This window comes from Pituophis catenifer, unplaced genomic scaffold (genome assembly GCF_029215685.1).
Source record: "Pituophis catenifer annectens isolate HBS135680 unplaced genomic scaffold, rPitCat1.0.hap2 SCAF_1, whole genome shotgun sequence".
Classification (NCBI taxonomy): Eukaryota; Metazoa; Chordata; class Lepidosauria; order Squamata; family Colubridae; genus Pituophis; species Pituophis catenifer.
This window is the reverse complement of record NW_027256881.1, coordinates 248,882,071-248,908,925: the sequence shown is the minus strand read 5'-3', so window position 1 is coordinate 248,908,925 and position 26,855 is coordinate 248,882,071. Positions and strand designations below refer to the sequence as shown.

General features: G+C 37.3%; 1 protein-coding gene across 6 annotated transcripts in view; it reads left to right on the top strand.

The window, feature by feature from the left end:
• The window catches only part of OSBPL5 (oxysterol binding protein like 5), a 126,331-nt gene that overhangs the window by 80,215 nt on the left and 19,261 nt on the right, over positions 1-26,855 (top strand). For 5 of the 6 annotated variants that reach the window (XM_070933376.1, XM_070933360.1, XM_070933369.1 and 2 more), the window contains 5 exons: positions 2,770-2,850; positions 4,336-4,437; positions 5,770-5,973; positions 15,688-15,772; positions 21,335-21,506. In XM_070933376.1, the coding sequence (XP_070789477.1) occupies positions 2,770-2,850; positions 4,336-4,437; positions 5,770-5,973; positions 15,688-15,772; positions 21,335-21,506 (644 nt within the window). Of the gene's footprint in view, positions 1-2,769; positions 2,851-3,405; positions 3,481-4,335; positions 4,438-5,769; positions 5,974-15,687; positions 15,773-21,334; positions 21,507-26,855 lie in introns of those variants that run through there. The other variant, XM_070933399.1, reaches the window with a different exon arrangement.

Genomic DNA, 26,855 nt, shown 5'->3' with positions numbered 1-26,855 from the left:
TTCTTTTGTAACAGGACTGCAGCTACGGCAACGTCACTAGCGTCAGCCGGCACCACGAAAGGTTTTGCTGGATCTGGGTGTCGGAGGACTGGTTTGTTTGCAAAAAGCGCCTTTAGGCATTCAAATGGTTAGTGGGTGGGTGGGTCGGTAGGTGGATGGATGGATGGATGGATTATGACAGCAAGTTGTACTGATGTAATAATAACTTGGTAAGTCTGCAGTCCACATTCCACTAGGTTGATATTTCCATGATGGAACAAGGAGAAATAACAATAATTGACTGTGCCACTGAAGTGTCTAGTCCCTGTTCACCATAACAAAACTTGCAGTGGCTAATAGTTGAATGGAAGGGACAGTTCTGCCCCAGAAAGCTGATTTCTGACTTCCAAAGACAATTCTATTCAATCTAAAATGTCTTCACAACCAGCATTTTCACTTAGACTGCCAAGTGAGTGGTTTGGCCTTACCCTAAAAATGAGAGTCAGAATATATTGATTATTGTAGTTGTTCACCTTCTTTGCCAGCATTGTTGGAAAGGAGAGCAAAGCTAGACAAACGGGAACAAAATGACCTTGCAGTTGTGCCTCTTTCCTCAGTAAATTGTGGGAACAGAATGCAAATAACAACAACTGCAGCTCAGCATGAATATTGATATTTGTTTATATTTATAAGTTAACAATGTCTGTCTGTGCACTGCATTTGCCCCAATATCTGCTATCAAGCCAAGTCAGATGTTGTTGGCAACTTATTCTGTTAATAGAGAATCTAGGCAAGTATGATTTTAAGAACAAAATGTTTATCATCTCTCCCTGAGTCCTGGTTTTTAGAGGCCAAACATTATAGGAACATTTGAGGTTATCAAAGCATGATTATCTTTGTTATGTGTGTGCTGCACAAATATTGTATGTGTAAATCTTTGGCCTGGATTTTCTGTCCATAGAACTGCTTCTATCTAAAAGTAAATGTTTTTATTGCCTTGTTTTTATCTCCATTTATTTCTAAAGATGACTTTCAAATGTAATGTCAATCCACAATAGCTTTAAGCAGGCCAGGTCACTTGCAGATTTCAGAGGCATTATTAGAAAATAAAAAATAGTAGATGGCTATAGTCCAATGTTTTGTTTGGAAATGTGTTTCCTCCCCCACCCCCACGTCAAAGATAAAAATGAGATACTATTGAGAAGGGATGTTAAGCAGAATTGTTATAACCTTAAAATGATGTTATTCATCAAAATATAGGTAGTCCTCAACTTACAACAGTTCACTTAATGAACATTCAAAGTTACAGCGGCACTGGAAGAAAGTGACTTATAACAATTTTTCACAATTATGACATATGTAGCAGCCCCATGATCATGTGAACAAAATTAAGATGCCTGGCAACTGGTTCATACTTACGACCACTACTGTGTCCCAAGGTCATGTGATGATCTTTTGACAAGCAAAATCAATGGGGAAGATTTACTTAACCATGTTACTAATTTATCAATTGTAGTGATTCACTTAACAACTATGACAAGCAAGGTCATAAAATGGGGCAAAACTCAGCTAACAAATATCTCAATTACAAATATAAATTTTGGGTTCAATTATGATTATAGGTCAAGGACTACCTGTAATATTTTGGATATTTATTGAAAACTTGAGGACAATTGTCCAAAAAATAATTAGATGTCTGTCCTACTATAGTGGAGATATGTACTGTTATGGCATGCTAACACACATACTTTGGTTATATTTGTGGTGTTTTTGGTATTGGTTGGTTTAATATTCTTCATACTGTGAATCAGTTTTTAGTAATAAGACCTAAAAATATTAATGTGTTGTTAACAAATTGGAATCTATTTATAAAAAGTGTGGCTACGTCACTCCTTGAGCATTGCAAAAGAGATTGTTATGTGTTTTTGGAAAAAGACTTGTGTTCCTGATACCAAAGATAGACTTGATGAAAATATACACAGTCTCGATCAGTGCAATAGAAAGAGTGGACAATATAATTTCATGTGGTTACAATTTGTTCCTTAAAAACTATATTGTAATAATTTGTATGTGTTGATAGATGCATACATACATATACATATACATATACATATACATATACATACACATACACACACACACACACACACACACACACACACACACACACACAAATTGTGCTTTGAATTTTTTCTCCTGACATTTCTAAAAATATGTTTTTTGTTGTAGTAGTGCTCCGTCCTCTCCCCATGGTGGAAAGATGAGGGGAGGAGGGAGAACATTTACATGGATAGGTAATCCTTGAGTTACAACTGCAATTGAGCTGGCAATTATAGTCATAAGAATAACAGTCGTAGATATGATCACATGACTTTAGGGGTGGCATCGTAACTTCAGAACTGGGTCATAAGTAGCTTTTGGGGGCTCAGTTATAATTTTGACTGGTCACTAAGAGATCAGTTATAAGTTGATATATTAAATCATCAGTAATCATCATCATCATCATCGTCGTCATCATGCATTTAGAGACAGGGTGGCAGTTGTGGCAGGGAATAAACTTACCAGTTTAACATCTGGTAAATGAGGTTTTTGTGACATCTGTTGTGAATATTTTCTAAATAAGAAGCTCTTTCCCATGGTAGCCATTTCAGAGTGCCCATATTCTCTCAGTGTTTCAATATTACAAATGTTCCTTCCAACCCACTTAGTTCATCATCATAAAAAAGCTCTTTTCTAAAACGATTTCATATTTATCTAATTCCTGTCTTTTCTTTTTTCTTCTTTTGATAGACTGAGCACAAATTTTGCAATGGGTCTGATAAGGAGTGTGTATCTCCTACTGGAAGAAATAACAAGAAGGAAACATTAAAGGTAGATGGGAGAAGATTAAGCTGCATCTTTTGTTCCACGTTGATTGGCAGATGATAGATAGATGGATGGATAGATAGATAGACAGGCAGACAGACAAACGGACCACTCTTAAGATGTCATAGGCCAGGGGTGCCCAAACTTGGCTCCTTGAAGAGTGGTGGACTTCAACCCCAGAATTCCCCAGCCAGCATGTGCTATAAATATGAGCAAGTTGCTGACCGGGGAATTCTGGGAGTTGAAGTCCACCACTCTTTAAGGAGCCAAGTTTGAACACCCCTGCAATAGGCAAACAAATATACATCATTCTACTATATACATCATGCTGAAAACTGTATGCAACATAGCCTTGTCAGCTAATGTCCCCTAATGTCTAAAATAGCCTTGCGTTTATTATTCCCAAATTTTCATAATTGTGATTTGATTATTTATTTGATTCAAGTTTTGATTCTGCATGTTCTAGACTTTGCTATATATCCCCAAAATGAGTTAAAATAGTTTTGCATAGCAAATTGCCTTGTTCACTAGATTAATGAATCAAGTTTTTCCAGTCTTTACAGGATTTTAAGAAGGTGCTTTTTCTATCCGTATTATCTGACTGGGAAATTTCAGGAATTGAACTTAAAATCTCTTGTAAGTGTTAAGCTATAACTTCTAGCATCCCTTCTAGCATCCGTAATCTTTGGCCCCACTGCTAGGTTACTGGGACTTGTAGTTTCACAATATCTGGAAGGCCAGTATTTCCTGTCACCACCAAACCATAGTCCCTTAATTTTTTAATGTTGTTGCAGCCATGTGCACACACTACTGTATATGGCTCTTCAGAACTCCTTCAGAATATCAATATGGGAGCAGCTGTTTTTGTTACTAAAACTATTTGCATAATATACACAATAAAGTTATTTGCAGGGTCATGAACCTTGTTTGATACTGTGTGTGTGTGTGTGTGTGTGTGTGTGTGCATGCCATGATGACAGTTATAGCTATTGTCTAAAGATTAATTTTGACTGATGGATCCAATATTTACATAATTCAACTTCCAGATTTCTGGTAGATTCTTCAAATTTAAAACATTTATTTTCAAAATTATTTCTTAATAATGAAAATTTATCACACTCTTCTCCTGAAGACACAGGCTAGCATATGTACTCCTGTTTACCTTTCTCCAATTTCTATGAGGATTTGTTAGGTTGTATGAATGAGTAACAGGTCAGTTGTTCTTGGTTGGAGTAGCTATAAAACTGTAATGAGTCGAATACAAAAATAAAAACATTTTACAGACAAAGAGGAGAATGATGGAACCCAGTTGCTGTTGTATTTAACGCAAAAAAATTTCCAGCAAGTTGTTTCTGGGGGAAGTTGTTTCTGGGGGCAGAGGAATGCCATTTAAATGTGGGACATAGCCTTGGTTTTTTTTTTCCTTTTTGCGAGGAGTAGAAAGAGAAGAAAAATGTTCCTGACTGATATTTTATCTCTATGATATAATAGGTCCAGAAAAAAAACTACAGACAGGAAAAGAAAAAAGCCACCAAGCAGCTCTTTAGTGCTTTGAAAGATCCCCGTGTGGTCATTATGGCAGATTGGTTGAAGGTAATTTGATGCAAAATGTCATTTTAAGAATATGTAGCTAAGGAGTTGAACAGTTTTTAGAATTGTACATTATAATTCACCCACTGCTTTCTACCCAGAATTTATTTACTGCTTTAAAACAGCCCTCTTGGGAAACAAGCAGTATATTTAAAGTCATAGCCAAGATAGAGGTCATGTCCAAGTTTTTTTTATGGCAAAACAGGAGTTGAAGCACAGTTTAAAAGAAGGAAGAATATCATCAGTGCAGGGGTGAAATCCAGCAGTTTCTGACAGATTCTGGAGAACTGGTAGCGGAAATTTTGAGTAGTTTGGAGAACCGGCAAATACCACCTCTGACTGGCCCCAGAGTGGGGTGGGAATGGAAATTTTGCAATATCCTTCCCCCAGGAGTGGGGAGGGAATGGGGATTTTGCAGTATCCTTCCCCTGGAGTGGGGTGGGAATGGAGATTTTGCAATATCCTTCCCCTGCCACACCCACCAAGCCACACCACGCCCACCAAGCCATGCCCACAGAACCAGTAGTAAAAAATTTTGGATTTCAACACTGCATCAGAGGGACTGGTAGCATCTTTGAATTGTTTAACAAAGATCATCTTTGCTTTTGTATGGCTTATTCCCATCTTTTCCTTTTTAAAAAAAACAAAAAACACCAAACAATTTATTTGGTTGGTTGTGCCTATATGCCATTCCAATCATTAATCAACTCTGAGCAGTTTACAGTTCTACCCTACACACACACCATAAATAACAAAAATAGCTAACAGTAATATCTACCTGAGAGTCAATTTGGTATAGTATTAAGGCAACAAGTTAGAAACTTGGGAGACTGAATTCTAGTCCCATCCCAGGCACAATCCCAGCTGGGTGACCTTGGGCCACTTCTTGTCTCTCAGCCCTAGGAAGCAAACAGTGGCAAATCACTTCTGAAAAAGCTTGCCAAGAAAATTGCATGGATTTGGCCAGGCAATCCCCAGGAGCCAAGAATAACTCAAAGGCACAGATACATACATTCATTTAGGCCAGTGGTGAGAGACTGTAGGAATTCAAGGGAGCACTTGTTGTTTAAATATGACTGTGATTTGGGGTTGAGGATAAACACTTGAATCTAAGAGCAAAGGGAAAATTTCTTTATTAGCTTTTTAAGAGATAACCTCTCCAATTTCTTCTCAGAAAGTTTAACTGGAAGTTTGGTTTAAACCTCAAAAATATTTAATGCAGTTAAACTAAATAAGATACTTGGAATAACTGAATGTAGAATGAAAGTTTTGTTCTGCACCATTAAAAACTTGTTTTATTGGTTTAGAGTATTTCTTCTTATTCTTGTTTTCCAGATACGTGGCACTCTGAAGAGCTGGACTAAATTGTGGTGTGTACTGAAACCTGGAGTACTCCTAATCTATAAAACTCCAAAGACTGGACAGTGGGTGGGCACCATTTTGCTTCATTCCTGTGAACTCATCGAGAGACCCTCCAAAAAGGATGGCTTCTGTTTCAAACTTTTCCATCCTTTGGACCAGTCCATTTGGGCTGTGAAGGTAAGAAGAATGCTCATCTGAACAGATTGTATCAGGCTTCCTTGCAGGAAACCAGAAGGGCCCCACCAACATGCACAAAAATTACTGAGGGCTATTGAGGTTTCAATCATCTTTGGGTACAGCAACCAGCTTGTTTAGTGAGCCAGTCCTACAAGGTGTAGTATATGTGTGCCCCATTAATAATATAAGGTAAGATAAGCTTTATTGTCATTTTTTTTCTATGATCACACTAGCACATGTTAAGAAATGAAATTCGGATTTCCAGCTCTCAAAAGAAAATAAGATGAGATGTTGAAAGTCCATCCAAGTTAAAAGCACTATCTGGGATGAAATGCTTTAACCAGGTTTCCACTGCAATGATGACACAGCAGTTTCTCTGTAACAGTTTGTTATTAACTCTAGCTTCATGTAATCCATTTGTGACTTTGTTGTGAGTTTTCGTCATCAGTCTATTTGTGCCTAATGTAATTCAATATCCTATATATTGCAATTTTATTATTGAGAATTTAGCAGCTAACTAAATTTTTAAAGGAATAGCTTGGGGTTTTAAATTTTGGGTAGGTGGTAGAAAAGCTGAATACATTCAATATTTGAACAAAATTGCCTCTCTAAATATATTTCTTTCCAGTCCTTATTTAGTTTAGTCAAATACTATTTTCTTTCAATTTTTTTCAAGGGTGAGACTTTCAGTGACATTTACTAGGTAGAATATTATGTTCTTACACTTACTTTGTTGTGACACGGCCAACGGGCATGCAAATGTCCTTCATTGCATGATTCTCCTTTCAGCAGTTTGCAACCTCCCAGATTTGACTTAAATCCAAGGAAATAAGTCATGTGGTAACTTCTCACATTAGGTGTTTACAATTATAAAAGTGTAAACATCCAGCTCCAGGGTGATAGAACAATGTGTACCAGAAAACAATAATGCCAGCAGTAGTTTTCTTCAATAACAAAGACAAAAAATATCAGTGGAATATTGTACAATTACTCAGAAGAACACAGAAAAACTAAAACCTCTTTCACAGTGGAAAACTTTGGGAATCTTCCAAAGCAGTTTTCAGCTCAGCATTACTTCTTTTAGAGGATTTCCACACAAGAATTATAAGTTTGAAAACAGTTCTGGCCCTCTGGGATACCAAAGTAGTCAAATTGCATCTGCCTCAGTATATTTGAAAGCATAGTAAATGTGGTATTTTTTTCCATTGTGATTCTGTGGAATTTTTGTGTGATCCATTTGCCTACTTACACAGGGCTCTTGCCTCATCAAACCTACTGGCTGCTGGGACCAAGGATAGGTCCTGACCATATCTGATATTAAATTAATTGTAAAATGTATAAAATAATGGATATCTCTGAGTGAGACATGTGAAAGATGAGACATAAAAAGAACACATAAAGATATATAAATGTGTTGGGTTTGGGTGTGTATGACCTCTTTTAGTGTTGGAACCAAAAAACTAGAGAAATATAGAAAGAAACTAGTGTATCAAGTAGCTTAACAACTAGTGTATAAAAATCTGATTAATTTAATAAGGAAGTTATGTACTATCAAATACAAAATAGTGGAATGGTCCCTGCTCCACATAAAATCTGTCTTGTCCATTCATATGATATTGTGGGGCTTCAAAAACAGAACTGATTAAGATTTGATTTAGCTTCTGATTCAGAGGAAATGATGAATTGACTTCTGGACTTCCTTACTCCTGCCTCTAGAACAGCAGTGTCAAACTCGATTTGAGGGCTGCATCAGAGTTGTGTGTGACCTCAGGGGGCCAGGTGGGCATGATCAGTTTGGGCGTGGCCAGCTCAACGTCAGTTGGGTTGTGATGACCTGCAGCCCTCTGCCAGCGAAAACGGAGCTCAGGAGCTCTGTTTTCGCTGCAGGATGCCATCATGGCTGAAAACAGAGCTTGGGGACTGCGTGTGCCCCCCCCCAGCTCTATTTTCACTGGCAGAGGCACTGCAGGCCGGTCCTTCACTGTTTCCAGGGCGGCCCCATGGGCCAGATCTAAGTGCCCTGATCCGGCCCACAGCCTTGAGTTTGACACCCTTGTTCTAGAATCAGAACACTGTGCACCTTGGTTACAGACCTCAATCTCTGCTCATTCACAGTCACAGGAATTCCGTCACAAAAGAAGATAAAGTGAAGAAATAAGGAAAATGGGGTCAGGGTTCTCCTGCTGATCAGCTAGATGTCCCTTCCTCTTCTCCCTTCCTTGTTCATTGAAATCACAGGAGACAGCCATGAGAGCACTTGTAGTGGCACAAAAGTTCAAGAGAAGCTACAAGGGATTTGACAACTGGCTGTAGAAAAATGCCCTGTGACTGGAGTGGGGAGTTTCTCAAATTCCTTGTAAAAAGATAGGGAAGACAGGGCAGGTAGCATTGGGTGATTTCACACCAGTGGTGGGTTGCTCCCAGTTCTGCCCGGTTCTATGGAACCAGTAGTAAAATCAGTGGAAGGCTCCGCCCACCTGCCCCGAAATCATAAATGATGATCTGCGTGCAGCCACATTACAAACCGGTAGTAAAGGTAAGTAAAACCCACCCCTGCTTCACACTAAATTATAATAGATTTTGGTTGATATTCATATACAGATATTGTGATTGGTAGATGCAGCTAATGACAAAGTATAATGTGTATTCCCAATCAATTGCGGCTTATGGAACAAACCATCATTAAGCAAATTATGATTAACGTAGTATGTAGATGTAGGCCAACGCAGTCTATATCTGAAACGTAGAGAAAAACCATGGATATTTGTCAGCAGAAAACCAACAATTGAAGTTCTGTATGGAACTAAACGTTTCACCACAATAGTACCATTTATATGAATGCAGTCAGGTTTTATAGGGTAAAATCCCACGTTAAGCAATCCAATAGTAGCTTTCTGAAGGCTGTGGAAATATTCCCAGTCCCTTGTGATTCTCTGAAACAGTTTCTTCAGCAGAAATGCCACATTGGATTTCACCCCTGATCCATAACTTGAGCATTTTAGATAGTCTCTCGTTTTTATCAGAATTTAACATGACATTTCCCCCCCCCCCCCCCGATTCAGTCAGTCTTGTCTAATAGAAAGCCATCTCTGTTACAATAATACCTTTGACATTATGCAGGCCCAATGGCCTGTGTTACTTCTATTTATATATAGGCATTTACTAGGATGCTAGTAAATATGATTTGCGTCCAGGGTGTGATTAATGAGAGTGGCCTTGCCAACTCTGGGAAGGTGTGGAAATTAATACGTGCCTTAGTCTTCCAGAGGAGTGTCCCTGAAGTACGCGCACTTGTATGGGGCACATCGATAAAAGTAACAAATCAACAGGCTGGCAGCAGAGACCCTGTGAGGAGGATTTTCACTTTAGATTAATGTGTCGCTGCTCATTCAGGCTCCAGAGACTTTCTGTGAGCAGGAGATCTTTGGCTTCATAGCATTGTGCAGTTTTTCTCACTGGAAATCTGTCAGAATGGAATGAAATTCTTCTGACTGACCTGCCCCCCTCCCGCCCCTCCCAAATAGTATCTTTTATGTCAAAAACATTGTTAGGAAATAAACTTCATTGGTAAATTTAAACTCTTAGATTAAAATGAAAATCATACTGTTACTGTTCATGTAGGAGTATTAAATTCTAAAATGCCTCTGTTCCAGTGGTGGGTTAAATTGGAGAGATAGTGACTGAACTTGCAAATTGCGCTATCAATATTGATTAAACCAGAGTTTTTGGACTTCCGCATGCTAAACTACGAATTGTAGTTTGCAAACCACATTGGCAAAGTTTACATAAGCAAAGCACATTGTGTACATATAGCTTGTGAGTTACATAAAGCTGTATGGAGGTGGGGTAGTTTGAGCCAGGCCTTATTAGCCCAAATCCAAGGGTTTGTTGTTTGCCATACTCCATAAAACCCAATCAAATGAAGATCTTGATTTTGCAGTTTGTGGATGGAATGATGAGGCACCAAATATGGTAATAAAGAAGAGTTGATGGGGAAATGATCTGAATTGTTGAAGCTGTATATTTTCTGACCTACTTTTTAATGACTTAATGACATTTCTGGCAGAGAATGAGTGCATTATGTATTTGCCCTTCCCAGCAAAGGCCAGGCAGGGGTGTGTGTGTGTGTGTGTGTGTGTGTGTGTGTGCGCGCGCGCTGTCTTTTACTGGATAGTTTTGTGAAAGAAACTAAAGCTATCTCTATGGTAACATAAGAGATAATTTGAACAAGAGTTGCAAAGTTCATCCCTCAACAGTATAGTGGCTTGTAATGCTATTGCTGACTTAATAAGATCTGACAACTTGCCTTGTGATTTTCCTCTTTCCTTAGTTATAATGTAGGAGCTGAGTGTAGGAAACATTCAGTGATTTCTTGATATGATTTTTTTTTAAGGAATGTGGCAGGGAAGAATGATGCTGACATTTTAAAAATGAGATAAATAAGGGCTTGAAGTCACTTCTGTGTAGGCAATAGTTAGAATGAATTTATCTGTTAAATGCATGAACAATCAAGTACAATAAGCTATTGTAGATTTCTAACCTATTCAGCTCCTTGAAGAACCTAAGTATAAGTACTATTGAACTCAGTGGAATTTGCTTGGAATTAAAAATGAGTAATCTCAAGTGTCCCTGATGTTATAGAGAACAGTTCTTTCATTCCTTATTTTTGATGGTGACTGGTGATGATTGATTTGGTGTCTAATACATCTGGAGAACACTAGATTACCCAGTTCACACTATCATATCCCAGTTCCACCATGAAATTGCTATTAGCATTCCAGCTGTAGTAATAGAGTAAGGATTTGGCTAATGTACTGTATGTGAGTTATTTTTTCGTATTGTAAAGGCAGGAATGTCAAGTCCAATGCAAGTGGCCAAGACCAAAGAAGAGGGGAGGCAAGAACAGATTCTAGTAAGGAAGTTTTAATGCTTATTTGAGGTAAATACAGAATTTTGGAAACTGTAAGAGGAATTTCCCACCTTGCTTTATAGTGAGTTAATAAGGGAGAAGCTCAGTGAGTGATTTGAACACTTTTCTCCAGATTTCTTGGCACCTGGACTAAGTTGGCAGCCAATGGCTGACTCACCCTCTGTCTTTTGATTGTTGCTGTCTACTCTCTCTTCCATTTCTTTCCCAGCTTCTCCACAATCTCTCACCAGGAGAAATGCCAAGTATAATGATTTATGAAATTAAGAAAATTTGCCTTGAAGAATGGTTAAAAGGCAAGGAGTAAAATGGAATATTGGCTTCCCCAAGTTAAAATTGCTGGCTTGCTGCACATAGACAAATAGTAGAATTGCATTTCTGTCGTGTGCCATAAATACATGATGTTGCTTTCCATAAAAGTGAATGAGAGAGTACAGCATTCACTTTGCATTCAAAAGTGAATGAGAGAGTACCTGGAAGCTAGAGAGAGAGAGTCGCCATTTACGAATAGGCAGCAATATAAATTCCCTAAATAAATAAAAATAAATAAATAAATTTCAAGTAAATCTAGTGTTAACATTAAAAAGACAGTGAGTTGACAATTTTAAACTCAGATACAATGTTATGCATAACAGCAAGGAGGAGTCTTTTTAGATAAGATCCATAGATTATCACCCTGCATTAAACCAGGGATGGTCCACATGATGAATGACAGTTCTCATTGTCTTTTGTTACCCTTGGTCATATTGGCTGCTTGTCTTGAGTTCAGCCACCTTTGGAAGGGCACGTGTATTAATCCTTGCTTTAAAGAAAATACTAAGAGCCATTGCTGCAAATAATCTTTGGGATTAAAACATAGATTTGCTACATTCATACAGTATATCACAATAAACCTCAGTGCAATCAAAGAACTGGTTTGGTCAGCTGGATTAGAAGTGGGAGACCGTGAACTCTAGTGCAACTGGGTGACTTTGAGTGACACTTTATCAGCCAACCTACTTCACATTGTTTTAGGGAAAATAGAAGGAGGGAACATATTATGCTGCCTTGAATCATAGGAAATAGAGGTGAGATATAAATCTGTCTGGTTTAAATTTATTGCAATTGTCTGTAAAATACAGTTTTATAAGACAGGAACTTACACAGTGTTGAAATGAAGCCTGATGCTTATCTGGCTTTTTTCTTCCTAGCCACTGGGTGAGCAAAAATTTTTCAAACCATATTAATGGGATTGTGTGGGAATCCAAATGTTGCCATAATGAAACATTGACTATATATTTACTGCTTGGTGGGCTTTGCCCTTTGGAGTGAATGATAGGCATGTTTTTCTATTATATGGTTTTTCAATTATATTGGGACTCTCATCAGCAAGAGGAAAATGAAGGGAATAAATAAATTTCTAGGGAAGAGAAGAGAAAAGATTGTGGATGGTTGAACCTATAGGTTGTAAAGGTATGCAGGCATGCAACACACCCACGTAAATTAAAAACAAAATAGTAACCTTCAAAATAAAAGCAATGTAGTTGTATTGCATGCATGGCAGACACTTACTTACTTACTTTGATTAATAATTTCCAGCTGACCTCAGGCTGCCTGGACAGGGACTGCCAAAGGGCTGGATGTGGCGCCCGGGTGGGGTGGGGGACTGTAAAATGCCCAGGTCTGAACTAGGCCAGCATAATTGCTCTGTGGAGGTGCATCTGTACCAGTGGTGGGTTCCTCCCTGTTCGGCCCAGTTCTGCCGAGCCGGTTGTGGTGACGATATGATGTCACCAAAACGGTTCTGCCCCCCCACCCCCCGCGTTATTCTTACCTTTTATTTGGCCCCACCCCCCAATCTATTGCTGCCTCCTGAGTCCCAGCTGATGGCTAGAGGAAAAAAAACTGTTTAAACTCTTGCTGGGGGGCTTCAAAGGGCCGCCCTACAGCTGATCAGTGTTAAAAGAAAACAAATGAGTAGACCAGTGCCTGAAAAATAAATGGGTAGGTCGGTACAGTTCTGCAAGCAGTTAAAAGCCTGGTAGACCAGTACCTCTGCTAAATCCTAAAGAATTGTCATATGATCATCAAGCCATGCCCATAAAATAAGCCACGCCCACAGAACCAGTAGTAAAAATTGTAGAACCCACCCCTGATCTGTACCTAGTGAACAGTGGTTGAATAGGCTCATCTACCCCTCTTAGATTTTGTGGGGCTTAGAATAATGCTGCCATACAAACTCCTACTGTGTTTTCCCGAAAATAAGCCTTCCCCAAAAATATTTAAATGCATGCGCAGCCGGTCCCCGCCATTTCCTCTGGTTAGGGTTAGGGAGACAGAGCTGGAAATCAGGTAAGATGGCAAGAGGAGCCCCGTCTTGCTCCACGCACCCCAAAATAATAAGACCTCCCCGAAAATAAGGCCAAGCGCTTATTTCAGGGTTCAAAAAAATATAAGACAAGGTCTTATTTTCGTGGAAACATGGTATTTATAATACAGTCTTGTATTGCATTTAAAACAAGAAACATAAATAACATTTGGATGTACTCGGAACAACTTGAAACATATTTTGATGGACAGTTAGGCTGAAAATGAAACCATTCATTAAAATATCTATTATTATTCTGAAACAGAACAAAAGAAGGTGGAATTCAAAACTGGCATATACAGGTAGTCTTTGACTTACAACAATTCATTTAGTGACCATTCAAAATTACAACGGCACTGAAAAGAGAGACTTATGACCATTTTTCACACTTATGACTATTACAACATCCCCATGGTCATGTGATTTATATTCGAATGGTTGACAATTGACTCACATTTATGACAGTTGGAATGTCCCGGGATCATGAGATCACCTTTTGCGACCTTCTGACAAGCAAAGTCAATGGGGAAGCCAGATTCACTTAACAACCATGTTACTAATTTAACAAATGCAATGTTTCACTTAACAACTGTGGCAAGAACAATCGTATAATGGGGCAAACTCACTTAACAAATGTTTCACTTAGCAACATAAATTTTAGGCTCAGTTGTGGTCATAACGTGAGGACTTCCTAGTTTCAAAATAGGAAACTACATTCCATCTCCAACATTAGCATGGATTTAAGATTGCTTCCAACCTAACTATATTCTCTCACATTGTGTATCCTGTAAGGCTGATTTCAATTAATCTATCCATGAAATGGCAGAAGAATGAGGAAAGTCTGGATCCTAAAGGGTTACCATGATAACTACTCAGTGTCTTTTACATTATGCATTAACTAGAAATAACCAGTGCAGCAGTTTTTATGAGTTCAAGGTATGATCAAATAAAAACATTAAGGATCCTTCAAACTACTGTAGAGTTAATGGTTATACAGTCCTTTCTAGTCTTCAGAATCAGAGCTCTTATGTTGAGTATTCTTCAGAAACTGATAGATTTCCAGTTTTCAAGAGGAAATACTACAAAAATAATTGGACACCTTTCTTTGTTGCACAGTTTTTCTGACCTCATCATATAGTTTTCATTATCTTCAACTGAATACTTTCATTGTTCATTAGCTGTTTTGCTTACATTATGTGCAGTAATTGAAAGTTTATTTTCAAAGATTCCTGATTTATTTTAGGTGAGAAATGGGTTTAGTGACATGAGAGGTGTAGAATTGTTCTCTGCTGTTGGACAGTTGATTGCCACATGCTAATCCATCTTGAAAAATCATCAGTATAAAAGATAGAAAACACTTATGATGAGTGGTGTTTACACAAAGATGCTGAGAACACAGCCTCCTACCTGCCTCTTTCTTGCATGTTTATTCATGTAATGTACACTTGTTTTTATGATCCTTGGCCAGGAGTTGGGGACCCCTGGTCTAGGGCATTCTCCAAGGTTGCAATCATAAGTCAGGTGCTAAGCCGCCCAGATCACTATCATATAAAATTAATGTTTATACAAGATATGTGACTGAAGAGCCTTTATGAATATCTGCTGCTATAAGTTTGTGTGTTTTGTAAAAGGGAATGGGCATTTTACACTTAAAACTATTTTTATATTTGTATAGAAACATGAGCAATTGATTCCATATTCTATTATATTGAAATAATTAAATTTTGGTATATTGCCATGTTCTCCCAATAGGCTGTGGAATGGTCCAAGAATGGGTTGATACAGTTGGGTCTGCCTGGAGAGTGAGTCATAATTTTCTTTGCCACGCCTCCATGTACCTCCGTCATCCCCAGTTTTTCGACTCAGTCTACTGACAGACGCATTTGGCAGTTGCTCCGATACATCCATTCCTGGATCATTCCATCTGCTTCAGGTTTTTCCCTCCGATTGCCTTACAGGATCAACCTTGGTGTGCTGGTCAACTCAGCTTCAGCTGAGAACGCCACCCCCCGCTGCCCTTGAGTCTCTCGAGACCGGACTCAAACGGCCTAGGCTACAAGCCACGCAGCGAGCTCACCAAGGATCTACTCCTCCTACCAAACATATTTTGCTGATAATTTTAATTCGATTTTATGATTGCCTGATCATTTCCCAATAAGGTGTTAGTCACTGCTCCATTTTAAATATAGGCATATCTGATGATACTATGTACTAATTATCAATTTTAAAAAATAGCAATCATGTTTCCCAAATGTTGGACTATGTCTTTTTCATTCATTTTAACTTGCTGTTCCAGCTTACAGACAAAGGATGATTGTTTAACTTTCACTTATTTGAAACCTAAAAAGAATAACATTGAAAATGCCAAGTAAAGAAGATAACATTGAAATACACATTTCGTGCTAAAGAAAATTTCTTTTCATTTCACAAATTGTTCCAGGGTCCAAAGGGAGAGAATGTAGGGTCAATCACTCAACCTCTTCCAAGCAGCTACTTGATCTTCAGGGCAGCTTCTGAATCAGACGGTGAGTTTTGTTCTTTCTTCGTTGGCTGACATAATTTATCACCTTCCCACAACCCAGGAAAGTTTTTGCAATTACATTCAATTACATTGAAATCTCCAATATATTCAAGCAGTTGTAATTTTGAAAGATGAATAAATTAAAATCTTGTTATATAAGTAGGTTACACTGGGATGCAAAGGATTTGTTTTCATCTTCTAGGTTGCAACAGACACAAGCTTTGTGTTGTCTAAATTGGAAGATGGGTGAAAGCAGCTGAAGTGCATTTTCACTGTAAAGTTAATCTAAAATAGGGAAAAGAACCAGCCACATTCTGGTACCATTTCCCATCCTTCATTCCTCTTCACTTACTGCCCATCATAGAGAACAGAAAATGCTAGTGTTTGCTGTTACCATAAATATCAGATTTTATGATTCCTTATTACAAAGGGAGATTTTGCTAACCGACAACATATTATCTTTGTGCATCATATGCAAACCATGATTCCTTTCTTTGCCTGTATAAGTTGTTGCAAAAGCAACTTTTGAGTGAGAACATGGATCTACCCAAGTGTTTTTTCCCAGTGTTGTGACATTTATTTTGATTTTTGATACGCTTTTAGCTAGTCAGTGCTGAAGTGGCACTAATTCCCTGCAATATACATTCTTCCTCTCTGCCTCTTTTTACAATTGTTATTCAGAGAGATCATGGTTTCATTGTACTGCTAAACAACAGGTGTTTCAAAATGGAAAGGAATGGAAGTTCAAGCATATGAAAGCATGCGCTAATTGTTTTGGTTTTAAACTTGATTATTATATACAACCACAAACATTTAAAAAGGCTGAATTTGGAGCAGACAGCCACAGGGGTATCAGATGGCCGCAAACAGCTTCTATGTCTTGTACAATTAACACATTTTATTTTAGTGTTTGATTTCCGTTCATGCATTAAATACAGTGGTTTCCTCAATTTACTCTAGTTTGGATGCTATTGAGCATGAACTGTGTTTTTAAAAAAATACTGTACTGTGATTCATCTTTGAATCTTTGCTGTGATTCACATGAAGGGAGATTCCATTGTAGAACCTGCTTTAGTCTACAACCTTTTTTGTTACATTTTTAAAAATACCGGTAGTTTACATTATGAGTTGAATCAAAATATATTACAGTACTATATTCTGTTTGAATTGTTTAACATATGAAATATTATCTATAAGTAAACTTAATTGCTCTTGTTGAAATATAATTTCATATTCAGCTATGTGTCTAATAAGTACATTTACAAGTGTATTTTTCTGTAAACTAGAAACCATAAATGTGGAATGGTAACATATTTGCAAAGAAGCTGTTATATAATTAAAAGGCTTCTGCTAATTTTTTCATCAATGCTTTGAATCAAGCAGTGTTTCTTCTGTGATCATCCATTTAATCTCTAATGTTTATAACTTTCTCAGGCAGTGCTTTTTTTCATAGGGAAGCGATCTTCATTTCCTATAATAATTCACATTTCAGAAAAAAACCAAAATGCTTTCCTTCCATTCTAACAAATCAATTGTATTTTAGATCACTCACATTAAGTGAAATAATATTATTTTTGTTTTATTGGCTTTTAATTTTATAATCAGAATGTCAACTGAACTACATATGTATTGACCTGAAATCAGATTTTTATTTTGTTACAAATGATAGGTTGGGCTACATTTCTGTTGCCAGTTAACAGCATAGCTCCCTGCATGCTGATACCAAAACGTCTTATTGAACTAAATGTGAGGTCACAGGATACTGGTAGTCCTTGAGTTATGACTGCTCATTTAACAACCATTTGAAATGACAGTGTCCTCTGAAAGAGTGCTTTACAACTTGTAAAGTATTTCCAACCTTTGTAAAATGTCATGCTGTCAACCCCATATGATCTGGGTGATTGGTAACCTGTTTGCACTTACAACTGGTTGGCAAGTGCCCCACAATTATATGATTGCCATTTGCAATCATGTCTGCCAGCTTCTCCAAAAAGTCAATAGGAGTGGGAGCCCTATTGGTAGATGTAGACAGAAGCAGGCAGGATCATCTGTTCCTTCTCTTTTTGATAGTTTATTTTTCTTCCTTGATATAAACTCTCTTTCTCCAACCGGACAAGATCAGCTGGTTTGCTGTGAATTAAAGGATTCTACCCTTAGTCACTATTTAAGTCAATTTCCAAAATTCTTCTGAATTGGGACACTGAGTTCCTATCCTTTGGAAATCCTGAACTCCTAGAGGATTTTCTAAGACCTTGATTGATTTAATTAGAGATGAAAATTGCCTTTTCAGTTTAGCAAAAATGAATACAAAATTTGTGGGGATAAACAAGGTTTTCAGACTTCTTGTTTTTTTAATTACTACCCTAAATTTTGTGAGGAAATCCTTACTGAATACTTTTCTTCTGGTGCTTTAAATTCTGTTTTGTTTCTCTTCCCAAGACAACTACAAGATATAATTAATTTTGGAAAGATAGTAGTGCACAGAATGACAAGGTATTTCAAATATTGCTCCCAAGTCTGCCCATGGAAAAGAAATGAAAACCAACCAGTCCCTCAGGCTTTTGAGGCAATTGAGTAGCTCCATGGCTGCCTATCAATCTAAATCTTAAAAGCTATTATCTCCTTCAGGTTCACTTTAACAGTCCTTCTGTTTTATTTTGAATTACAAATCAAAGTACTTCATAATTCTTGGTAATTCTGCCAGAGACTAGATGCAAGTTTTTTTTCCTAAGGACTTTCATCCTAATGCCACCTTGGGAAAAAAACTGAAATAATTAGTCATATAATTCTTTTTTGACTAAGGTGATTAGATTGACCTGTTTTATTGCCAGTAGCCTAAAGGCTTCATCTTCATTGTTAGGAGTTGGATGTAATAAACCTTATGAAATCAAGAAGCAGCTGTTTTTATTTATCTCCCTACTTGGACCTCCATGTCCTTGAAACTTCCCCTCCCTAATAGAAACTGAATTTTTCTATGAAGTGGCAGATTGAGTGATATACAACTGTTTTCACATTTCTGTCTTGTCTTTCCTCCAGCCTAACAATTCACTTTTTAAAAACCACAGAGTTGCCAAAGGTTTGCTTCCTTTCTCTAAGCCACCAATCTCTTTATCCCATGAGCATTTTATGTCATGTCTCCTATGGCTTGTTGTTACTGCATTTCTCAATAGATGAGGCATTATGGAACTACAATCCAACAATACATAAATGACATTGTCCATTCAGATGTGAGATGTGTTAAATGGGTAAAAGAGAATAGGTTAAGATCAACTTATAGCATAAGCTTCTTCATTTTATTTCAAATTGATTCTCGGTAGAAATTGCTCTCAAGAAAGTAGTCATGGGCATATGCTTGCAGCCTCAGTTTGCTGTTATGATTCAGCAAAGTTTTGGATCCAGTTGCCTTGGGTCTCTTAAATCACTGTGAAAACTGTATTGGAGAAAGAACTGTGAGGCCGAAATTGTGGATCTAAAACTGTATTATCTTCAGCCATTAAATTCTATACAAGATTTTCAACATTCATTGGGTTGTGAATCTCTACTATTTGTTACTGATGTTACTGATGCCATTACTATGCATTATTCTGATACAGAGTACATGTGTCTGCATAGATACACACAGAGACATTTACCCAATGTTCTCAAAGGCCAACTATTCAATTAGCCTATTTAAATATTAATATCTTTATGTACAATGTTTCAAAATATACACAAATGTGTACACATAAATTAAGCAGGATACAATTCTTCAGTAAGGATAATGAAAACAGTGTCCTGTTAAAACATGAACTCGCCTTATTCATCTTATTCAATTGCAGGAAATCTCATTTCTAAAATTGAAATATTGATTCTTTTAATAATAGATCCAAATACTGAGCAGTGATTTCCTACCAAGGAATCTCAAATGGTATTTAAAAGCTAGCAATATTTAGTGAACATTGGACTATTGTCAGTGTAAGTTTATACCAGAATAATGATCATGAACAGGTTGAAAGGTGCTGTTGTTTTTGGACAATAGAAATTATAACCAAATGAGATCAAATCAATAAATAATCTTGCAGTACTACAGGTATTGTTATACTAGAGATACAGCTCCATCTATAGGAGACAAGATGGTACTACTGCATATAAGCTACCTTTTCTCAACTCAATCCTGCTTTGAATCAGAGCTGGGACACCAACATATGAAAACAGAAAGAACACTCCTACAGGGAGAGTTTGAGCAATCCTCCTCCCAATTTGCCGCAGAGATCAGGGAGGCCTTCAAATAAGGAGCTATCTGTGGCAAGACTGGACAGGTAACAACAGAAGGACAAGATAGGCAGCTTTATCTTGTCTTGAGAGACTTGAATTTAAATATCCTTTCCTGTTCTGTCCTCCATGCTGCTTAATCCTCATGAGATTGAGACTGATCACTGATTATCTCAGCCTCTGCTTTCTTCCGATGTACTGCCTTGAGAATCCAAAGAGTGAGAGTTTCTTTTTGTTGAGCTATTAGAGAAGTAGTTTAGCTAATTGTAATTAATCAATTTAATTACATTTAATTAATTAATTAATTGTAAGTTAATTAGGTAAAACCAACGCTCTTTTTGTGGTGGTTCCCCCCCCCCCCCCCCCCCCGTTTTGGCCTAATTTATGTCACTGAGCCAGATAATTGACAATATGTGTACCTTCTTTTATCCAGCAGCTGCATTGAAGACTTTTTTTCTCGGTCTTTCTTACTAAGAAATTTTGACTGGGAGCTTCATTTTTTAGGCTTTTGATTCTATCCAAACCTTGAATGTGCTTCTAAAGTATTAGATATATCATGAAACCAGAGCTGTGGTAAGAATCCATTATCAGGAGAAAGTGTCAAATTTTCTTTATGATGCACCAGCAACATTAAGTCTGATGGATATCTCCTATATAATTTAAGTACTAATTCTGGGTATTTCCAAATTTTACACATATGCAAAATGTGCCAGTTTGGAAATAGAATAGTTTAAATGCCAGCTTTCTATTTAATATATTTTTATTCACATCATATGTACCTATCCCAGCAATTTTTCATTTTGGTTACATTTCTTTAAAAAGCATCTACTCTATTTTTCTGTAGGTAAATCTAGAATTTCTTAAACTTTCTGCAAGGCTAAGTGTGCTCCATATCATTATCCTTATTCTACTTTTGCCATTAATTGGTAGATTTTTTTAAAAGGCTTCTTTTATGACACACAACAAGTTTAGGAATTTTGATGGAGATTAAACGAAGCCTAATGGCAGCATTTTTATTTAACAGAGCTGATTTCACATCTTTTTCTCCCTGCCCATACCCTTCTTTTTGGTTTTGGTAAAGTTTAGCTTAATTTTTTAATGGTGTGAATTGAATATTTGCTCTCAGTGTTCACTGGTAGAGAATTATGTTTGACCTTCATTTTTATTCTTTGTTGATAGAGTGTTATTCATCACATTTTCTTCAAAGGAAAAAAAAGTAGGCTAAATTTTCATTAGTTTGGTGTTGCCAGTGTGAAATTGGAAACAGTCATTGTTGTGCATTGCCTACTTTGACTGCTTTGCTTCTGTTTCATAGGTCGATGCTGGTTAGATGCCCTGGAATTGGCCTTGCGGTGCTCCAGCCTCTTTAGGCTAAGTGCTTCTAAGCAAGCGAAAGATGGAGATCTGAATTGCTCAAATGATTCTTCACACGCTGGGCTGTACAACTTGCTCCACACAGCGACAGTCTCAGATCAGGAACTTTTCCAGTAAGAATGAGCTTCTTTCAACTGTATATATTCTGAAGTTGGAAATGCTTCCTACATGGAAGTGATATTTTTCTCTCTCATCAATCCACTGTTAAAAAGAAAAATGAAAGGATACATAGGATAGACTTGGGGCAGGGAAGTCAGCTGCATTGCTGCTTCTCCATATTATAAATTTCCAGAATTTTCTATTGGGAAATTTTTCGCAAGTTGCACCAAAATATATGCATGTATAATCAAAAGTGAAGCTTCTAGCAAAGAATTCATATATTTGTCACCTTAGATAGAATCCATTTAGTTTCTTCCACTAATAAAATTGCTTCTGGCACTAGAACGTGAACGAAATGTATGATCATTTCAATATGCTTTGTTATATTTTTTGTATTGTCTGTAATAATCTTAGAACATACCATCCACTTGCTGCTTTGGAATCAGTTCTGGATTGTGTATTCATCCCCCATTTCCCAGGTCTGCATTGCCCATGCTAGCAAGAATTGATAATGGCCATTTGTTTAGATCAGGCAATTAATTTTCCCCCATGGCCCCACAGAAAACTGGGACTGTTGTGGAGGACCAAACAAATAGGGCTACTGCTGCCACCACCACCGTGGCCATTGCCGCAGGCCGCACAAATAGCCAAGGGACGGATGTGGTTCGTGGGCCATAGAATGCCCAGATCTCATGTAGGGTAGGGTAGGGTAGGGTAGGGTAGAACAGAACAGAACAGAACAGAACAGAACAGAACAGAATAGAATTCTTTATTGGCCAAGTGCGATTGGACACACAAGGAATTTGTCTTGGTTCATACGTCTTCGGTGTACATAAAAGAAAAGATACATTCATCAAGAATCATAAGGTACAACACTTTAAATGGCTATAAAAACATTTCAGGAATAAATTAGGAGAGGCTAAGGCTTTCAATCTAAAATAGCACCACATTCAAAAGCATCTTTCTTCCGAATCTTAGTGATTGAGGAATGACAGTAGAGAATTACTTTTGCTTTTGTCTCCTTTTTCTGGATTCTCTGAAGTAACTTGCTTGGCCACTTTGGACGCCGACCTCTTTGGTCTGATGTAGTTATGCATCTGCAGCATTCAAATAAACCTTCTCAATATAATCCAGAAAGTGAATGTTCAGACATCTGATCTTCCAGAATATCTAACCATTCTAGATGTATCAATTAAGGTATCGTGCTGGGATAAATCCTCCAGTTAAATAACGTCTCCTTAAGAAAGTAAGCTAATTAAGCTGACATGATCTCATTATTAGGTCACTTAATTACACTTAATGCTTTTTCAGATTATTTAAACTAGTCTTGAAGAGAAGAATTGCAGACATGATGATTTAAAGAATCAGTCGTTCATTGTTGAATCATTTTGCTCCTCAGTGTTTATTGCACTTCTGTGCTGGCTGATTACTTTTTCTCAGTTAAGACTGTTTTGATTGAGAAATGGAGATTAATGCACCCCATCTCTAATTGTTATTATTGCATACATATAGTGTCCAGTCCAAATGGTTTAAAAATTTCCCTAATAATGAAAGTTTCCTATTGATGAATCCTGCTGCCAGCTAATAAAGGGATACTTTCCACAGCATTTTGATTTCATAGTTTGGATTATGTCTTACTACATCTATTTTATGATTCTAAATTACCTTATTTCATAATCTTATCATAAAGTGCTAGATCAGTTATGGTTAATCTTTTTGGCAGTGAGTGCCAAAACTGGACTGTGCCAGAGCACGGGAACCCGGAAGAGAGCAGCTGGCCAGTGCGCATACACACCAGACCAGCTGTCCGGCGCACATGCACACAATGGAACCTGGAAGAGAAGAGCTGGCCGGTGCGTGTGCCCACAGAGAGGGCTCTGCGTACCATCTCTGCTACATGTTGACACGCTGTCAAAGACTTAATTGGCAATTAGCTTTGCAAGGCCACACGGAGCACAGAGTCAAAATGGAGCGTCAGAATTTAAACCGACCAGAACAAACAAAGTTGCTTCCTGCAAGGACTCATGTCCCTCCACCTTTATGTCTTATGGGAGGGGCCAGTCATTTCCAAGCCTTACTCCCAAGTTGCTCCTTTTGTCTTAACTGTTCTTGCCTTCTGGCAGCTCTACGCATGCGCGCACTGGGAATAGGCTCCCCCTGTTCCTCTGCCTCGCTGACGTCAGACTCTGGAGGCTTGGGAGTCAGCACATAACTTCCAGTTGGCACTGGCCCCATCTTTGCCTCTGACGCAGAGCCCTTGTCCGAGCCTTCTCCAGACTCCAGGACTGGCCCATGTCCCTCCCCAGCCTACTCATTGTCCGATTCTGCTGCCAGCTCTGCAGGCTGCCGGCAGACCACAACAAGCAGGTGGAAGTTCTAAAATAAGGATGTTTGGTCAATAGATTGCCATGGAGACAGTCTTCTGAAATAGGGGGTGTGCCTATATATTCTGTGTTGTGTTCATATTCTGAGAGATGCTTCCTTCAAATTCTGGCAACATGTTGTATAGCTATAATAATTAAGGAGGATCTGGATAAAGATTTTATTTTTTTCTCTGTCGTTCTATTCCAATTATAGCAATTTTTCTTTATTGTGAAATGCAAAGATTTCTCTGAGCCTAAAGAATCAGTCATCAACCATCTTTTGCAGATGAAAGAAATGTAAATACGTTGAAGGAAATGGCAAGCACTTTTCCGTCTAATGATTAATAGCTTGAGTTAAGAGCTAAGAAGTACGCAGTTCCACTCTTAATATTGGTTATGAAACCTGTCAATAGTCCTAGAGACAAATAAAGTAGGATTGGATTTCAGAAGTTGTTCTGCCAGCTTATGAAAGCAGACTTGAAATACGACCTCTGTGTCTTATGTAAATTTGCTACTCAGCATAGCATGCAGATTTACCATGGATTTTCATGTAACTCATATTGGAATCAACTCCATCTAGAAGTTGAGAAACTCAGGTGTTATCTTCTTACATCTTAGGAAAAGCTGAGAGACGATGATTTGACATATTAACTTAAATGAGATGCATACTGTATGATTAAGAAAATCAAGCTTAAATTTAGACAATAAAAGGGTTTTAACGATTGAAGGACATGACCTACAGGCAGGTTGGCATGCCTTCCTATGGGATAAACGTAATAAGGCACACTCATATTTTTACCGACATCAAATAAGAGAAGCATTGATATGGATATGAGGAAACATTATATGAAATTGCCAAACAGGGTTTCACCAATGGAGGCAACGATTTATCCGAATACATTAGATAAAAAAAAAAATAATGACAAGATATAAAGAATTATTAGACAGCCAGGGGAAGCTTAAATCAAATGAAGAATTAAAAGAACAGGGTATAATTATAGACTGGTGGCCATATCTACAAACACAGTCGAGATATAGAAAAGATACAGAAGAATATGGAATTCAAGGGGTACCACAACAATTGGATAGAATATTGATAGGCAAGGAAGAAAAATCTATAACAAAAGCATATAAATATCTATTAGAGGTAGAAATGGAAAAAGAAATAGTGAAGGGTCCAATGATAGCATGGGCACAAAATGTAGGCCGTAATATAAATTTAGAGGAATGGAAAAAATTATGGAACAAAAACTAAATTAACATTGTCGATCGCATATAAAGAAAATCAGTACAAAATGTTTTATAGGTGGTATTTGTCACTGGCGAGATTGGCTAAAATGTACACAAATATGAAACCGGACTGCTAGAAGTGTAAATATAAGGACAGAACATTATATCACATGTGGTGGCAATGCCTCAAAGCAAAGAAATATTGGGAACAGATAAGGAGATGGTTACAGGAGATAACAGGGGAATAAATTGAATTTAAACCTGAATTATTTTTATTAGGAATAATTAATCAAAAGATAAAGAAGCAACTCCAACATATCATTTTACTTATAGTAACATCAGCACGAATTGTTTATGTCCAATGTTGGAAACTTGAAAATATACCAGCCAACGAGAGGATTATTCATAAGATATAAGAATGTGGCGAGATGTATAAGCTCACCTTAGAAATAAAAGGCAAGGAAGAAACAGAATTTTACAAGGTTTGGGATAAGTGGTATAAGTGGTTAGAACAGAGAAACAAAAATGTATAGAAATAAATGTAGATAACTATAAGAGACACATGACACAGTACTGTTAAAAAATGCTTATTGTTATGTAAATTGGAAAAATGGAAAATAAAAATTAAAAAAAGAAAATCAAGTTTACCATATCCTGCATATTGGAATGCATATTCCTTCTCTATTATTTTCTCCATATATTGTTACTTTGCACAGTATTATCATGAAAAATATGTTCTCTAAAAAAGTTAAAAATGTAGGAATTTTTAAAAATCTTGATTGCATGTCCAGAAAGCAGTAAATCAGTCTATGACCTGGACCAACATGCCCATAAATATTTCACTTTTCCTTAAACTGTAGTTTGTGTGGTCTTGAAAGAGAGATAATCTTACTACACTTGATTTTTATTATTGAAATACATTGCTATTTTTTTTAAAAAAAGAATAAATTTTAAATTGCTCCTAGTCAATGTTTTCATGTGCATATATTCTGTGTTTATTCATGAGATTTTATGTTAGGTCAAGATACGAAGTTTCCCACCATTATTTCTTTTTCTGACTAGAGAGAATCCATTAAGAAAGATGCAATAATTTTTGGCTGGAAAATGTTAGGAGTGCCCATCTATAAATACACAAAGCCATTATCCACTGTAATTCTTTTCTGAGATGCATCAAAAGTAAAGGCCAACTCAGCTAATATAAATAGAAATAGGTCCATTGAACTACTGTAAATATATAGCTTGGCTTAAAGTCAGAAGTCACTATATTTGATCAGTGTGTGACTGTAAACTTTCATAGCAAAGCCTTTCAGACTCTGGGGTGGCTTTTATGAAAGCAATCTTACCAATTGCATGTTTTCAGGAGTGATTAATCTTTTTCCATTTTTGGCTTTGGCTTAGCAAACAGTGGAGTTAAATAATGGGGTAACCAGCACTCACAATTTTCTGTTCTTTATGCTTGGATGTTGGTATCGAATGGTCTGATCAAGCTTGAATACAAAGCAGGGCTAGTCCAGCAAGAAGGAGGATGGCAATGAGGAAAAGAATGGTCAGATATAGATGGTTACTAAAAGAAAGGTTTATATTTAGCTTCACATTCACAAATGGTCCTTGTTCTGTTTTGTTTTATGGTGCTTTATTTATTTCCATGTGCCAGAATTTACTAAATTTCATTTATGGCCCAGATTCTCAAATGAGAGTGGCTTTGGCTACTGATCTTTTGAGTAGATGATGTATTTATAATGGTTGCAGGATCTTAGGCTCAAGTGACCA